Raw genomic sequence first — 17,981 nt, forward strand, 5'->3', positions numbered from 1 at the left:
GATCAATAAAATCCATGTAATTTGAAAAAAAGATGGCATTATCGTGGTGAGGTGACTCCCAAGGTTTGGAAGCTAGAATGGGAAACAGAGACACAGAGAGAAAAATAGCCGAGTGCCTGATCCTCACTGGGCATTTTGACAGCTACTTCTGAAAAAGATGTGCAGGTTCTGCTTCTCTTATACAGCCCAACTATTTGTAAAAGCTTTTCTTTGTGTGAAATGGAATCTGTTGCTCCAGCCAAGACATTTTCTCTCTTAACACTCAGCCTGGCCAAATAAAGGCAGCGGAGAATCGCCCAGACTGTTGGCTTTCTCTTGCCCAACACAAAAGGAAACGAGGGACCGGCCCTCAAAGCACGCAGTGCCACGGCACGAGCGGGACCTCCCGGCCGAGAGGGGCACCTCCATGGCTGGGACCCTTCCCAAGGAGAACCTGGTGCAGAGTAACCGCTGTACGCACAGGAGAGCCACCACCCCTCCCTCAGCAGCTGTGAGCCGCGCCCGCACACGACGCGGCGGTGCCGGCCCGGGTACGACGCAGCTCTCGGCCTCCCCTCTCCGTTCCGCCCTCAGCTCCTCCCCGCCCCTCCCCCCCTCCCCAGAGCCCCAGCACAGCCGCGGGGTTCGCGCGGAGCCACCAAACCAAGGGCGGGAGGCAGCGGATCGCCCAGAGGGGTAGCGGCGATGCGCTAGCACCACAGAAGGAGTAGCTTACCCTTGCTGAGGATCAGAGCTCGCTGGGAACCCCAAAAGGAGGCGGTGTCCAAGCAGAGACGCGTCCCCTTCGGCTGCCGGCCCCGCAGTGCGGTGAGGGAGGGCCGGGCGCCGCGTGGCCCCGGGCACTGCTCGCACCTGCGGCACGCGGCTCCGCCACGCGCTCCTCCCGCGCGCGGCGAGGAGCAGACAACGCGAGAAGCACATCGCAGGAGTCCAGATGCGACAACGCCGTGATCCCGCAGCGTTTCTCTCAGGCGTTGCACGCGCAGGTAGGGCGAGGTTCGCGAGGAAAACTCGTCGCGATTGTTAGCGAGGTCAGAGCGACTGCGGCACGAGCTGATGCTGGGCGGCCTTACAGAGCTGCCCCGTGCTCCGTGCGGGCGGCCACGACACAACGCGAGCAAGTGACAAAGTGAGCAAGTGCACAAGCGACGTGCGCTAAGTAATGACAAGATGCAGTAATGGGAATGGGTCGTTTCAGGTTTGTACAGCAACTACTTTATTATTTTCAAATGCAAATGTTTTTTGCACTGTTTTGCTATTTTACAATTTTACAAACTAGGTATAAAAGACCATAAATAAATGACATAAGTTATGTGTACCTAAAATTCATGGAGAGGGGGAAAAAAAAACAAAAAACATTACAAATTAAAATAGAAAATCTATATATCTAACCCACAGATCGTTCAAATGCACGAACCAAGAAATGCTGTTAGATTTTTTTTCAGTATGAACTAAATTATAATATGCCTCATACATTCTAATTTTAACCACAGTCCTTGCATATTCCAACATACTTGCAGTGATACAAAAAAATAAATGCACTCTCTTTTTATTCGTCTGGTTAGTATTTCAGATTTTTTTTTTCTGGTTATGAAAACGTCACATAAAAAAAAATACTGCTTTTTAAGTCCCGTTCACTGGTTACTCCCAGCCTTCTGTATTTTATACATACATATTTTTAATACATAGATCCAACACAAAATTAGTACAGCAAGAAACCTGGACCAGCACCAACCCTCAGGGTGCGAGTGGGACAGCTTCCCACCCGACAGGCTCGTGGTGGGAAACAGGCCCTGTGCTGGGAAGCATCGTGGCTCTGTCCTGCAACGCAGCCCCAGGGCCCTGCACCCAACTCCTTCTGGGGATGGTCCCAAAGGGGTCGGTGAGGATGGCAGGCCGTGCTCCGACCTGTACCGCTCTCTTGTTCAGAGCAGCACGCACATCTCTGCCCCAGGACACCTCAGGGCTGTCAGAGGCCAGCGGGATGCATGCACACCGGCCCCGCTCAGAGCTGGAGCAGAGAGCTCTCCAAAGGCAGAAAGCTGTGGCAGCAGCACCTGATGAGCTGCAGCACTGCTCCTCGGGCCCTCAGAGCCTCCTGCAGCACTTCCCACACGCAAGCAGCAGGGCAGGCCGCAGCTCTCTGGCTAACGGCTGTAACCTTGCAAGTGTTGTGATTTCATTCCTTAAGTGTGCAGGGAGCTAAACTGGTGTTTGGATTATTAACTTACAAGTTTTCACAGCTTGCACACAGAGCAAGGTGCTTCTGTGAATGGAAGAACTGCATATATTTGTTCGCATTCAGCAAGTCTTTAAAACCCTACTTCTGCGGATAAAAAAGGCTACTTAAGAATTCAGTTCAGGGTTATCAGTGGATGGATATGCAGGTGCTGCCTCCATCACCTTGTCACTGAGCAAATGGTTGCTGTGGATCATGAACAGAACATTAGTAAGAATAAACAACATTTAAGAAAATCTTTAGCACCCTTATGGATCCTGTAATCCACAACTTCAAAACTAACTTGAAACTGTCCCCATTTTAGGCTGCAGAACTACTCATTACACGTAGCGTGGCAGTTAAAAACACACCTACAGACACAGAAATTTCAACGTTTTTCAATGCATGTTCTCGCTGCCACTGCAGACAGAGCTGCTGGGCCGTGCTCACGTGGCACAGGGACATCACGTGGCTCCCAGGGATGCTTCCAGCACATTCACAGGCAGCTCTACACACGAGGTGACTCGCTCGCACACGAACACACATACGCACCTTTCCGAGGAGATAATAATCCATTATTCATTCAAGGAAAAAAAATATATTTATATCACTGCAATGGCACGTCCCGTGTAAAATGTCACGTCAGCAATGTATATAGGCAGCTCACAGCAACTGGGTTCTCCGCTGCAGCACCTGGCCCGGCGTCCACGCTCACATGTGTGGTGTTCTGCCACCTGCATCTGTCCGAGATGCAGCAGCAGCAGGCAGGGGAGTGAGGGTAGAGAATAACAGAATATATAAATAAAATCCGAGGCAGGAATAGAAAGCAGAAGGGAATAAAAAATCAGCAAGTCTGCGGGGCTTTGACACAGTACATTCCTCCGGTGACAACTGGGTGCTGAATCTTACCGAGTTCGCTACCTTTCAATGAAGAAAAAACAGTGTGTGGCAAGGGAAAAAAAAAGAGAAAGTAAAAGTCACACTCTTTTCAGGGCCCGACACAATTGTTCAGTGCGTGGTTTCCAGAATCAGTGCCAGGGAAGACACAACCACGGATCCAGAAGGCTTCAAGGTCCAGTCTGTGTTCATCCATGGTCAGTGAGATCAACAGGATGGGCTAGGAGGCCGGGATGGCAATGTATAATTTCCCTGCACAAGAATAAAGCATAAATATCAAACAGTGTGCAACAAGAAAGGTATACATCTGCCCCAACATCTCCTCGAGATCTCCCAAAAGAAGCACAGCTGTATCTTGGGCCAGCCAGTATCTCCTTGGAGGGTGCAAGTGCAAATTCACATCAATGGAAAAGAGCTGAGATGGGAGCGGGCAGTGGAGTTAAACCCCTCCCTGGATAGAGAAAGATTTCCTAAAGGACAGAGGAGAGAGCAGGAAGAAAGAGGCAGTTCCAACACGAAAGGGGGCTGGATGGATGGCACGTGCCCCAGGCTGCAGCTTCTGCTCTCCTGGTGCTCAGCAGCCTGGGGCAGGGAGACAGAGAAGCCAACACCTCCCAGACGAGAGCCCTTCACCCCTCCAAGCCTCCTCTCCTTGACACACCTTCTAAATGGGGATGTCAGATACAAGCATATGCCACATTTCAATCCACTTTCCTCCTGCTAAAAAGACATTCAAGTGCATGTCCCTCTCACTGGATATACTTTACAACAAGGAAGGCATCAGTGGCAGTGCTGAAAACCTGGCACCTGAGCTGCCTTCTGAGCTTTCACTTTCTGTAGAGAAAACTTTTCATTTTGTGTGGAAAATATTGGAATGGTTTGAATTACCATTACTAGACTTCAAAGAAATCACTTTTGCAAATTGGCCAACAAATGGAGCGTATTTTTTGTCTCTGTAGAAGAATAATCTCAACAGAACGCAACAGATTTACTGCAAAGGAAAACTTAAAAGTATCTCTGCACTTAAGAAAAAGTACTTTTACTGCTGAAAGTACAGGGCTTTAAAATGAGTAACGCTTTGTACGTCTCCTGGCAACACGACATTAAAACATGCTGGTTTAAGACATTTTTTAAAAGAAATATTAAAGTTCTGCAAATGGGAAAGCTTTTATAAGTAATACTGCAGAACAGTTTTTACTGAGCTGTCGTGACATGACAGGATCTGAATTTAGCATCCCATGTTCTGAACAAGTTGTTTTGCGAGAACGTTGGGGGTGAGGGAGAGTGATGGTTAAAATCAGCAAGTTATTGTTACAAGTGACAAAACGCGATGTGAGCAACACTGTGGGTACGCTAAGTGTGACTTGTCCAACTGAGTGAGCTGTTTGGGATTTAGAAGGAAGGCAGTGATTAGAAAGAACTATATAACATCTAAGGTCCTTAAATCATTTCTGATTTTCCTGTTAGGTGCCGTGTGGGACCAAAACAATACAGAGCAAAGAACCCACCAGCACCATCAGGCATAGCTGACAAGCTGTGTCTGTTCCAGAGCACATATCCTCCAATTTCCTACTCATCCCCACTGTGGCATAAGCATAAGATCCTGGCTCTTTTGCACACCTTTTACTTTGATGAATTCCTAGCACATAAGAAATGAAGCACCACGAACATGTTGGACACTGTACTTCCACTGACCTTCTCCGTGTGGCAAAGGGAACCGCTTCTTGAAAGAGGAAAGTCTGAAAGCGCCGCAGCCACGACTGCCACAGCTGGCTGCAGGCAAGATGGTCACAAAACCTCTCTCAGTGGCAGAGTTCAGCACAGCAATAGCCAACAATCTTCCCCAGAAGTCCAGTTCTGCCCAGCAATCCACGAGGTGGGTCACTCCACGCCTCTAGCCCGTAAATGGGTAGATGGCTAATCTCCAGGCACTGATTAGCCAAATGCTATTCTCCATGAGGTTTCTGCAAGGTTGTTGCATCAAGTCTGCAAAAAATATCCGGGGGCAGATTCTTCATTCCAGTGAAAGATGCACAACTGTGGTTTCACCCACAAATAAAACACTATGGTTGTAATCCTACAGGTCACAGGGAGAAGGAAAGTAACTTTGTTTCTTAAACACAGTATCTGGCAGCAAACATAGCATCAAAACTTGACTGTGACATTATATTTATATAGATACATGTATTTTACATATCGTTGATCAACAGAGAAGTATGTTCCAAGAAACAATTTGTTCCAGGGCGAGTTTAAAATGACGGCTTGTCATTTCTGGAGGCCCCCTCCCAACACACGCTCGGTTTCCACAATCTGTACATCAAGCAATGCTGCAGATCTTTATTTCAACGGGCGAGGAGACGAAGTAAAAAAAGTGCAGTTCTTCAATTAAAGTGCATGGATGAGGTAAACTAATTTCAAGAGTTTTGAGTTCATTCAGTACTGGCTCAGACGGGCACCATCCTGCCGTGCATCTGTTGCATTTGGGTGCGCATGGCTTGAACGCTGCTCAAGATCTTGTTCTGGTGCACGATGGCAGTGATCCCAATCCTGGCCAGGTCGCTGTGAAAGCAACAGGAGAACACTGAGAACTGTGGGTCAGATGCTGATGCAGAGACAAATATTAAAGTCAGCCACATGCAACACAGCAAAAGCAAGGCAGATGTACAGAAATGTTTAATTAAATAAGGCATTGTGGAGGCATTTTAAAGTCAGACTCCGTCCAAATGAAAGGCATTCCATTCCTTTAATGAGTGTAATGATATGCAGCACAAAGCAAAGGAGGCTGATTAAATCCAGATTTACCAGTTTTTTTGTTATTGCGCTGAGTACTTACTCCTGGTTCATATGCACCACAGCCTCTAGGGTGGTATAGCCAGCAGCTGTGAAGTTATCCTTGTATCGCTCCATTTTAATGGCTTGGAGCCAGTCACTGACAGAAACAACCGCCGAGAACTCCGGGGAGCTGGGATCCAGCAGGGCTGTGCTGGGTCTGCATGCCAAACAGTGAAAGGACAGACAAACCATGTCAGCTGATCATGACTTTCAACCCCAAGTCTGGGCTCTGCAATGATTATTCTGTGACTAGGGAAAGCACGGGCAACGAGTTGTGCCTAGAGAAACTCGTGGCTCTCTGCACAGCAAAGTATTTCAACTGCAAGAATCTCAGCAAAGTGCAAGGGAACAGGCCAACTCTGGCCAAGACTGAACTTGACCCTAGGCTTTTATTTTTGCTTTCAGGTGTGTGTCCACGGTTTCCACCTCAGTGGCAATCAGGTTCACAGAAAATGCTTCTCCTTCACAAAACAAAGATGGCAATGCTGCAGCACGTTTGGTCTACTGAGTCCGCATCTCACAGGCAGCAATGAAAAGCCGTGCCAATCCTGCATATGTCAGAGCTCAGCTCAGCAGCTATAGAAACACCACTGAAGTATGTGCGGTGAGCTCACACAACCTGCCAGACGGGTTTGGACAGCAGATCTCAGGGCGGGTTCAGATAAGCCCTGTTTCTAGCCAGGTTCACAGGCAATCTCCTGTACTCAATACAACTCGGGACAGCAGGGAGTTAATCCCCTCTTTAATCAACCCATTCCTGACCAGCACGTGTGCCAGGACTGGTGGGACTGATGTGAGCTTTGATCTTTCTTTGCACTGTGGAATGTGCATTTTCTCTTGCACAATTTGCAGATCATTATTTTCACAAAATTCACTCCACTTATTAGTATCTCATTTATTATTTCATGTCTATTATAAATCACACCGCTTCATTAAACCATTAAAAATTACTACTGTCTATCTAACCAAAACAATTATCATCTAGCAATTTATTTGAAAATGCACATCATCAAAGATTAGGTGTGCAACAGCATAGTTATGTATTGCCTAAGGCACTGGCTTCACAGCAGTAGCTCTTGGTGCAACTCCCTTACCGTAATATCTAACACAAGACCAATGATAGCAACCTAATTATACACAATTACGCTTCACTTATAAACTCATATATTAATAATGCTATATGCAAATTTGATATTCGCATTCCAGAGAGAAGAATTAAACATCCATTAATATACATACATAAGGAATGACCTTGGAGAGGCCTTGAACTTTTAAAAGATACTTTTATTTTCAAAAAGCACCTCTAAATCGGAAACAAAGCGAAATGGAGTAGGTGAATCAGTGATTATTAAATCAAATTATCACAGCAGATCCATATTGCAATTCTCACCATGTGAATTATTTAAGCCTCAAGGGTGGATACATGTTTTCCAGGCTACCTCTGCAATTAGGGCAGTCTGGAAGATATGCAGTGACAGCGGCCTCGCAGGATTAATAATCCCTGTTCTGATAATGCAAATTGTAAGTAAGAGCCACAAAGGGACCCTGACTTTTAAGAATGAAAATACCTTTTTCCAGTATGCAGCTCCGTTGGAGGCTGAATCAGAACTCTTACTCTTTCACTGCCATTAAGAAACTTAATTTTGTATTTCCCAATGGCTAACTCTGCTTCTTCCTTTCTGCTGAAAAATATTTTCCTCATTTCTTTCTTTCCTGCTAAGCTTTATTTCAGAATTCACTTTATGAAGCAAAGCCGTTTGAAAATAGAAGAGCAAACTTAGTGTAAATTAGTAAAGCTCCTGTGACTTCAGCAGGGTTTCACCAGCTTAAACAAACTGCTGAGCTGTCCCAACAAAGATTTGTTGTTTCTAAAACTCTGGGAGTTTCCTTCCTACCGTGCTTCTTTTGCACGTAGCAGATATTCTGTGCTCAGCAAACAAAACACAAATGTAACGCGGGATCAGTGCAGACATGAAACTGGCTTTCCACAAAATTAAATTCAAATTCACATAAAAATTAATCCACACCTTCCCAGTGCCCGCGAGGCGTTGGCTGTAATGCCGTAACGCTCATTTGCAAATCCTACACAAATCTAGGGTTTATAAAACTTGATGATGTACTTTTCCTGCAGAAAACCACATCACTTTTGTTAGCTACACTGCATTAAGGGAACCCCTTCAAGCCCTTGTGCTGAGTGGGAGAGGGAAAGATGCTGCAAACAGGGCTTGCCTGCATCAGACATAAGATTGCTATAAACCTGGTCAGCCCTGGTGTGATACAACAGCAGCTCTGCTCATTCCTTTTCCTTCTCACCGTGCCAGCAGAGTCTGGGGTACCCAGCTGGGTTCGGCAGCGTGCCAGGCTGACTTTTGCTCTCTTGCTCAGTGCAGTGCCTGCTGAGCAGTCTGGCTCTGCAGTGCACGCTTTAATTCCAGCGCAGAAGCTTAGGTGATGTGAAGCTCTGCCTGCCACCTCCACTGTGCTCCCTCATAAATCACCATTAAAAAAGCACAGCTGACCTGGAGCTCTCGCTGCCTGTCCTCTTCAGGCTGTTAGGGTTGCGGATGAGTTTGTCCAGCATGTTGACAATCTGTCCAAATTTAGGTCTGTCGCTGCGTTCCTTCTGCCAGCAGTCTAACATCAGCTGATGGAGAGCAATGGGGCAGTCCATTGGGGGTGGCAACCGATACCCTTCCTCAATGGCTTTAATAACCTATAAATGGCACAATTAGGAAGACATTAGAGAACATCAGACACTACTCTCATCTACCATCTGACTATCATTTATCCTACGGCGATCTGAAGTATGGAAACAAATCCGCAATTAAATGAAACAATATGAAAATTGCACTCTGAGTCGAGCAGTTGGTGGTCTCAGTACTGTCATTTCTTTTCAACAATTCAAAACTAAAAGGGTAAAGCATCCAAAGCAGACATCAGATACGGAAGGGCAATGTATCACAAAGGAGCAGATGGGATAAAGGAAAGACAAAATAGGAAAAAAGACAAAACTATCCTTGACATTCTGAAGGTTGGCAGATCTTTAAAGTCTGTCAGTTTTGGGTTAGATAGGTTGAGATGAACATTTCCCCATCACTTCTAAGGGACAGCAGATCATCACCCTCCACCCTCCCCTCCTGGGCTAGTCCATCATTGTCAGTAATACAGACCTACAGAGTACCCATTCTCTCATCACTGTTATGTCCCAAACAACAGGGATGGGGATCCTTTCGTGCAGCTTTACCAAGAAAGCTTGCTTATGCAACTCAGACTTAATAGGATCCAGAAAAACTGCAAGCCATTTGAAACCCACCAAAGACAGCTCCAGAGCTCAGTACTCTGATGGCTTATTAGCTCTCTCAGGAGAACAAGACAGAAGCCTTCTGACTTAAATTAATTAATAAGAGTCTCCTGGCAGGTCTCACCAAGAGACCAAAGACCAGGAGTGCACAGAGACTGAACTAAACTGAATTCCTTCATTCTGGTCTTGTCCATCAGTGGCTAAAATCCGCTGTGGGAGAACAGGACGCAGGATATGCTTGCACTATGAGTAGCTAATCAGTGACCACAAAGAAAGTGGTTCTCACTAATTCAGGAAGTAAGAAGATCCTTCTGCAGCCTCTTGATTCAACAGACATCCAGAGCCCACTCCTGCTCCAGTGTAAAAAGCAGTGCTTCCACTGTTGTAAAGGTGAGAAAGTACGGTATGTCTATGCCAAGTACTAAACAGAGGATGCAAAGACAGTATTATTGGCTTTGACTGTCCTGTTCAAACTAGCTTTTTGACACCTCCAGCATTGTACGTCAGCACTGTGTACTGGCCTGGTATGCTTACTCTGCATTTGTTGCACTGAGGTCTTCTGGGCTGTGTAGACATGCTTGATATAACTCAGACACATCTGGTGTTTTATTTTCTTGCTAAGTTTTGATGACTTCCTGTTAGCAATGGAAGGCAACATTGGGTGCCAGAACAGACATTTCACATCAGAAGGAAATTAAAATTATATCCTCCTGTTTAGATGAAACGCCATACACATCATCTAGACACTCTTTGAAAATGTTCAGCTCTGCATAACAAAGCAAATGACTTGTCAAATCACTTAACTGCTCTTATGACCATATATTCAGATTAACATTTTCCTCTTGCTTTGTATATTTCTAAATCCCCTGGGAAAATTATTGTGGATCATCTATGCCTCATTTTCACTGCTGGGTTGTTGGTTTTTTTTTCATTTTAATAAAAATTCTATTAGCAAAAGCTTATTAATAGTATTATTAAATACTCTTCTGGAATAGAAGCCATTGTGTATATTCCCTCTTGGAATACAATGAAGTAGTCCAGATGGTACGTTTAAACAGGACATACATAATTTAAGAATGGTCATTTAGGAAAGCTGCTCCTTAATGTCCTCAGGGGGCACCTATGCAATTGTCACAAGGATGCTCTGATTGATAATCAGAGCTGGATTTCATATATGTTGTTTTAGATCTCCTACAAGAATTAAAATCCTCTCTAAGATTTACAAGCACATTGGGGTTTGAAGAATTAACTACTATTAGGAAACCCCATTAAAATTCAAGTGCTTTTTTGGAATATAAGTTGAGATTTAGAGTCAATATTCAAATTTTCCTCTCCTTTGCTGTATTGCGATCTAATAGTCTAAATATATTCCTTTCCCTTTCGTCCATTCCTCTCCCCCTCACCTACTTATAGGTACAATCCTAACTTGAGAATCCCCTATTCCCTGGACATAGATGAGGGATTAATACATTTGCAGTATTCAATGAAGTATTTATACTGAAGTGGTTCCCTGGGAAAACAGGAATCCACCATTCAAGATAACCTTTTAAAAACCAGGAGTACATGTCTTACAGCTTCACAGTAACTGACATAGAAAAACAACAGCAGACATCTAAGGAAAAAGACCAAAGCAAAAGGGAAGAAAGGGAGAGAAAAGGAAGAGGAAGCCCCAGAGGGAGACTCACGTCTTGATTGGACATATCCCAGTACGGTCTCTCTCCATAGGACATCACTTCCCACATGACGATGCCATAGCTCCACACATCACTAGCCGACGTAAATTTACGGTATGCGATTGCTTCTGGTGCAGTCCACCTGATAGGGATCTTGCCACCCTGTCATAAATAAAAGAAACCACAGGCTAGTGAGTCGCTGACCCAGTAATGTGCATGGCTGACACTGTTCTACAATGCCATTGCAAAACTAAAATGGCTTCCTGCACACAATTCCAGTACCCTTCTTAAAAAGGCCTTTACTTTCCTTTTTCTTTGCCATAAAATCACCAGATACAACCAGGAGGCAATGCTGCCCATCTGTTTTCTTAAGACACAAGGAGGGGAACCAGTAAATTGTCAAATGTATTTTTATCAGTCCTCTACTAGATAACTGCTTAGGGCTATTGTTGAAGCATGAGAAAAAGCCAGAGGTTTCACAAAGTATATTTCAGAGATTTGGTTGACAAAACAAGTAAGTATATGCTGTTAATTACTATTTCCTTGCTTGCCTGTCTGACCTGTTTGTCCTGTTTCAGAAAGAAATGGGATTGTAAGTGTTTTGCTTTTCAAAAAGTTAAAGAGAGGATAAACTGATTTATGAATACCATGGTGTTTCCCATGGGCAATATCCCAATCCCTCTGAGTGCAGTGTGAAGGCAAGCAAGCCTCTGGGCTCTCCCTGTCTGGCTAGGAGGAGCTCCAGACCAGACCACGCTTTCCACACCTGCTGGAAAGAGCTGCCTCTTGCTACATTACTTCTTGTAAAAAAATAAAAATGCTTGGGCACCTGATCTGGGCCACTGGGGTGTCCTTCTGGCTCATCAGGCCCTTTGTGAATCAGTTTGTAACAGTAAGTGCCTCAGGGAGCTATGGGATGCTTTCTCTTTAATGAGTTATGCTGCTAATGCGGGGAAAAACATATCATTCTCTTAAGAAACGATGCTTTAAGAAGTGCATTTTGCTGCATTATCTCTGGTTATGAAAAAGCTCTATTTCTCCTTTCAGAAACAGATGCACAGATACTGTTTACACGCGGCTGTCATTCTAAAAATTGTCAATAAGTTCCTTATATTTAGCTGCTTGAGCACAGTGCAGTTTATCCAAAGCTTTCTGATCCTTCATTTCTGATAACACATGAAGACAATGCACTGTAATGCAAATTGCATCGATTCCCTCTGGTTTACTCAAGAAAGAACATAATACTGTATCAGCACTCACTGAATTCAAAGGGAGGCTTTTCAATCATTTCTTTCTTGCCTTTGCACTTTTGTCTAAACTTTTATTTCCCTGAGTACAGCTTTCCAGACCTCTGCTTCTGCTTTTTCCACTTGCCACTCTTATAAGTGAGAAATACCAAGGTTGGCCAGCATTTAATACTACATGAGTCTATCATTCCCCATAACGAGTGTGAAACCATCACAGGATGAGTGCTGGAACTGGAACTGCAAAATGTGAGCACTGGAAACAAACTGTGCTAGGGAGAACAGATGGAGAATAGTAGATATGTACAAATGAAGAAAATAAGCAATTTAAAAAAGAGACTTTATAAACTCTGACTCTCTTTTCCACATTTTAATTACAGGGGTATTGGTACAAAGCTGGTAATGGTCAGGATGTTGTTTTGTGGTCACAAGTACTTGCATTAGCACTATCCCACATGCAGCACATTAAGATTGCTTAGCAAAATTAGTAACAGTGGGATGCTGATACTTAGACGAAACAGGAAAGAAACAAACAGATAAACAAAAAGTGAGGCAAAAAAGCATGTACCAAATCTAATCTTGGGAATGAAGGCTCCATACTTTTCCAGCCCAATTATTTGGGGTCTCATTTAAGACCAGCTTTGTAATAGGCAAAAATGGAAATTTTTGGGGGGTAGCATATCTGCACTTGCTGTATCAAATCTCAGTGAGACTACACACTTGGAAATTATGCATGTTTGTAGATATCATGAATATCACAAGAAGGAATAGAAGCCCAAGCTCTAATTTCTGGCACCAGATTCTTGTCACACACTCCTAGCACACTAAAAAAACAGAGGAGTACATGGGTCATGTTCTCAGTGAAGAAATACCAACGCAGCCACCGACGGAGCAATAACACAGCATCAATTTATACTAACTATAGAGTCCGGACCAATGTTTATTTTTATGTTCCAATATAGGTTTTCATTTATGACCGAGATTATTTTAAAATAAACCACTGTCACCTCCCACACAGTCAAGACTAAAATATTAGTAGGCAAGAAAACTCACAGGACATTTTCCTCCCCTCCTTACCCGTGTGGTATAAGCTGCCTCAGGGTCATCTTCCAGGACACGGGACATGCCAAAGTCGGACACTTTGCAGACCAAGTTGCTGTTGACTAGTATGTTTCGAGCAGCCAGATCCCGATGCACATAGCTCATGTCAGACAGATACTTCATTCCTGAGCCGATGCCACGGAGCATCCCCACCAACTGGATTACTGTAAATCTGCCATCATTCTTCTGTGTATGAGGCAGGAAGAAAATCACAGAGCATTAAGCTAAAAGCTACATTATTGCCGTTGCTGAAATTGGCAAAGAGCGGATCTCTGGATCCCCATCTTCCCTCAAATAAAATGCAGTGTTATTTCCTCACTCTCCTGACTAGTGTCCATAATTCACCAGTAAAGTACAATCAGAGGTTTGGTCACGGCTCCCAGAGATGCGGTATCCGGTTTGCAGTACATCCAGTTTTAATGAGTCTATAACGTTGCAATGCTTTCAGAAATGGAACACATCAAAACTGTCCCCATTAAATATGGATTATTTAAGGTCTTGCTATTTTAATCATTTTTGAACATCACTCTTATTATATATCCATCCATATTACATTTATTCTGTGTTTTGATAGGAATGACATCAGCAAAGAGACAGAATTTTCCAAGTACAAACATAATTTCTTCAAAAATACTGACTTCTCAGTATCCCTCTACAAACAGAACCAGAATAAGAAAACAGAAGATGCTTCCCACTATACAAATTCTTTATCTTATTATGAAGAAATCACCTACCCGAAGGAAGGCATCCAAGGAGCCATTCTCCATGTACTCAGTTATGATCATTACCGGTTTACCTAGAGAGTGCAGAAAGTAAAACACAATTCCTTGATGAACACTGATATTAATGTGATAAAAATGGGTTGCGCATGATTTTACTGCCAAGACACCTGTCCTGCACAATCTAATTTAATTTGAAAAGCACCAAGCTCATGCCTCAGCTGTGGGGAGGAAGTGAATAAATATTACAGGCTGCAGGCATTCAAATGGCCCCCTCTGGAAGGTTAACCCTTCAGATGACTGGCTGACAAGGTCTTCAACTGGATTGGCTCCTGGACTCTAAGGAATACATGAATTGATAATCAAGAGCTAAAAATCAAAGATCTGTTCAAACTTGACAAAAATCTTTAGTGTAATTAAACTGCTTGCAGACACGAAAGGCTTCCTTTTCCAGCATGGAATTCACGAAAGCTTTGGTCTACCCGTCTCTTCCGAAAGATCAATGCTTTAGGCAAGTTACTAGCTGTCAGCAGCTACAAGGCACTCAAAGACAAGAAAGCAAAATACAAGCAATCCCTCTCAACTTCCCCTGTCCCAAATTTGTACCCTGTATCTCTTGTTATTTATAAATGAGCCAGTGCCATTTGCCTCATGAAGTCAGCCACAGGATATACGATTCAATGAACTGTGTCACATGTGGGGCACGATGCTTCAGCAGCACTCAACTTCCCATGCTGCAATACACAGAACCAAGCCTGGGCAATCTGAAGAGAAATAGACTTTCTAGACATTCTGCTACCTAAAAACAGCACCAGATACGTAAGTAATGCTTGATGTTGCCTTAAGTGCTTTACAAAGTCATGTGATGCTGAAACTGGAAACAGGTACATACAAGTAACACTAATTATTTAAGGGGGTTGGTTAATTATGCTCCATACTCAGCATCTGGACATTTGCAAAAATTGGCCCTGAATCATTTCCATTCTAAAACTGAGTCATGAGAGATATAAAGAAGTGATTTGTCAAAGGCAAAATGGCAAACACTCAGTCCCAACATGAGCACTGTTAAGTCCACCTGAAGTCAAGGGAGCTCTGGGCTGACATGGTAGCCCAGCTGTTTGCTTCTGCTATCAGAACTATTGAGTTTCTTCCTCCATAAAATACAGTGCACAAGAGAAACTTAGCTTTTGTACTTCTTACAGCAGCATATTTTGGTCACATGCAACCTGGCATGTTTGCCTATGAAATGCCAGTCTGGTAGCTGAATCCTTTCTGATTTGCATGAACAAAGCAGAGGAGAGATAATATGACATAAAGAAAACTATTCTGCATGTAAGACTTAGTGACCTTTAAGGAAAGAGATGTGATAAAATAACATCATTCACCTTTGACAGCATTCTTGGGTAAAAAGAGAAAAAACTCCAACCAAATCTGCATACATTGCTGTTTCATTTATCCTCTGCAACTGTGACCAGAACCCTTCCACTGAACAAATACAGCTAAATGAGTTTTAATTAACCTTCCTCAATCAAAAGGCACTATGTCAACACAGAAAGGAAGAAAGGGAGACTCTTTCAGTGCATTAACACGTAATTTCATTACTCAGGCACTTCTTTAGCAGTGGAGAGGGAAAGAGAGAGGAGAAGTTACCATCAGTGAGTCAATTATTAAAGTACTTGACTAGCAGCCAATAATGTATTCATGGTTTTTTGCTGCCTCTCTCCCCTCAACCCCCATCTACTCCACTATTTATCTCACTTTTTAATTTTCAGTTTATTAAATGCATTCATTTATCACAGCATTCAGAAAACCTATGGAGAAATTGAGATAAATGCCTTCTTAAGTAGCCCTGTTTACTAAACACACCAGCTCTGAGGTAAGCAAGCTGTCTTGCTGCAGGAGCAGTGCTCGCTGCGAGCCAGGCAATGAAGCATTCCTGGGTCAGGCTGCCACCTCCTCGGTGAAAATTTCCAATCATTTTAATTCAGTGACAACTGCATTATGCAAATACATCTAGTCATCTATAACTGCTAGAGCTGTAACGGCTATGGGGGGGTTCAAGCTAGGGGGTATTAAACATAAAAATTCTCACATTGCCTCTTCTACAGAGGAGAAGGAACACAAATGTCCAGAAACACAAGCGGTCGAGTGAGCATTCGGATCTTGCTTTAGCAGCAGCTCACAAGCCCACTGTCTGCTTTCCTTGCTGCCCTGAGAATGAGGCCTTATATATTCAAAGGGTCTTTCAGGACTAGCAGCCTGTGTCAGGTTTTGCCAACATGCTACCTAGTGCAGCTGGAGTAGAGACAATAACTACACCATCTCAGAGGCACTTTATGAAGTCAGACCCAAGGGCGTCTGTCTCACAGGTATACTTTCAGTTCTACCCCGGAAATAGCATTCAGCAAGCTCTGTCATACTCTTTCTAAGGCAGGGTTTGTGGCACAGTGAATGCTAACAGACTTACACACACACACGGAAAAAAAAAGTCAAACTAATCCAACACAAAACAACCAAATAAAAAAGATGAGCCAGGTAATTCCTACGGAGTGAAATTATAACACAATCCGAGAAAACAAATAAGCAAGTTTCACACTAAAACAGACTACTTTATTTCAAAGGCTTGCTCCTTACATCTGTGCTTTGTACCTTAAACATATGACTTTGTAGTTTTGTTTTGGTATTTTTCTCCCAATTATTTTAAATTCTTTGCTCACCATCTGCTTTTGCCTATCCTGTAACAATCAGCTCAGGCTAGCAAAGATATGAAAGATGCCTGCTTGGCATAGCAAGAAGGGGAAAAAAAGCCAACCCCTGCCATTTTAATTCCCCCTACAAATCTTCCACAAGCTGCCTACAGATAGAATATCAATTGAAACCATAAAACCATTTATAGCTGACAACAAGATTAATGACTTGTCCTGCACTGATTTCCTCCTATTAGCTATCAGTGGATCTGTTCCATCTGTCACTTCACTGGAGAGATGGTAAAACAAAAGAAAAAAGAATGAAAAAACCAACCACCCTAATTTCTCGGTGACTTCCAAGTTGGCCTTGTCATGAAAATGACCTACTTACATTTAGTAACTACACCTTCCAAGTGGATGATATTGGGGTGGTCAAACTGTCCCATGATGCTGGCCTCGCTCAGGAAGTCTCTCCGCTGTTTGTCAGTGTAACCAGCTTTTAGAGTCTTGATAGCCACGCAGATCTCTCTTTTTCCTGGAACTTTGAGACGTCCACTGCATACTTCACCAAATTCCCCTTAAGGAAAAAGCCACAAGAATCCATGGTCATGAGCATGAAGCATGCACTTTGACTGCCAAGATGTTACAGCAGTTCATTCTGGGGAACTGTCATACAAAGATCAAAGGGCCCCACATTTCCAAAAAGCAAATTTAAAACTATATTTACTGAAAAAAATGCAAAAGGTTTTGGCACTTACCCACACCAATGACTTTCTCAATCTTTATGCAGGAGGCATCAATTTCTTTGGCAAATTCCCTCACAGCTTGATTTGGATCCTCATATGTAAAAGGATCCACATATGTTCTGACACCTGCAAGGCAGAAATGTTTTATTTGAAGTCACTGATCTACATGCTGCTGAACACAGAACATATGAGACTGAAGTCTTAATGATATACAACAGCAAAGAGACTGCACAATAAAAGTGTATAGTAAGCCAGGAATGACTGATCAGAAAAGGAAGTACTTAATGTATTTTTCCCCACTATATATATTTTTTTTTATTATTTCCCAATATTGATTTCATCAGGCTTTTGCCAATAAATTACTTTCCTAAGTCACTACCATCTTTAAGAGGCTAACAGTCTGGCTATACACCTGTGACAATAAAACATATCACGTTTCTCTTTTGCGAACCAAGTAATTCTAAGCTCAGGTCACAGGTTTGGTACCTGTATGACTGAGGTGGAAGTAACAGTAGGATTCGTGAACACAAAGCAGCAAAGTTCACATTTCTTTTCGAACAGGA

The 17,981-nt window shown here is 43.4% G+C and overlaps 1 protein-coding gene across 2 annotated transcripts in view; it reads right to left on the reverse strand.

The window, feature by feature from the left end:
* Positions 1 to 1,944: 1,944 nt before the first annotated feature.
* EPHA4 (EPH receptor A4) overlaps positions 1,945 to 17,981 on the reverse strand; it is a 90,598-nt gene continuing 74,561 nt past the window's right edge. For both annotated transcript variants that reach the window (XM_065748237.1, XM_065748236.1), the window contains 9 exons: positions 17,431 to 17,544; positions 17,064 to 17,249; positions 14,001 to 14,062; positions 13,243 to 13,452; positions 10,934 to 11,083; positions 8,467 to 8,660; positions 5,949 to 6,104; positions 4,811 to 5,674; positions 1,945 to 3,367 (listed from right to left, as the gene is read on the reverse strand). In XM_065748237.1, the coding sequence (XP_065604309.1) occupies positions 5,560 to 5,674; positions 5,949 to 6,104; positions 8,467 to 8,660; positions 10,934 to 11,083; positions 13,243 to 13,452; positions 14,001 to 14,062; positions 17,064 to 17,249; positions 17,431 to 17,544 (1,187 nt within the window). In that variant the 3' untranslated portion in view covers positions 1,945 to 3,367; positions 4,811 to 5,559. The remainder of the gene's footprint in view (positions 3,368 to 4,810; positions 5,675 to 5,948; positions 6,105 to 8,466; positions 8,661 to 10,933; positions 11,084 to 13,242; positions 13,453 to 14,000; positions 14,063 to 17,063; positions 17,250 to 17,430; positions 17,545 to 17,981) is intronic.

This window comes from Cyrtonyx montezumae, unplaced genomic scaffold (genome assembly GCF_038088225.1).
Source record: "Cyrtonyx montezumae isolate F1298 unplaced genomic scaffold, pur_monq_1.0 scaffold_5, whole genome shotgun sequence".
NCBI classification, from domain to species: Eukaryota; Metazoa; Chordata; class Aves; order Galliformes; family Odontophoridae; genus Cyrtonyx; species Cyrtonyx montezumae.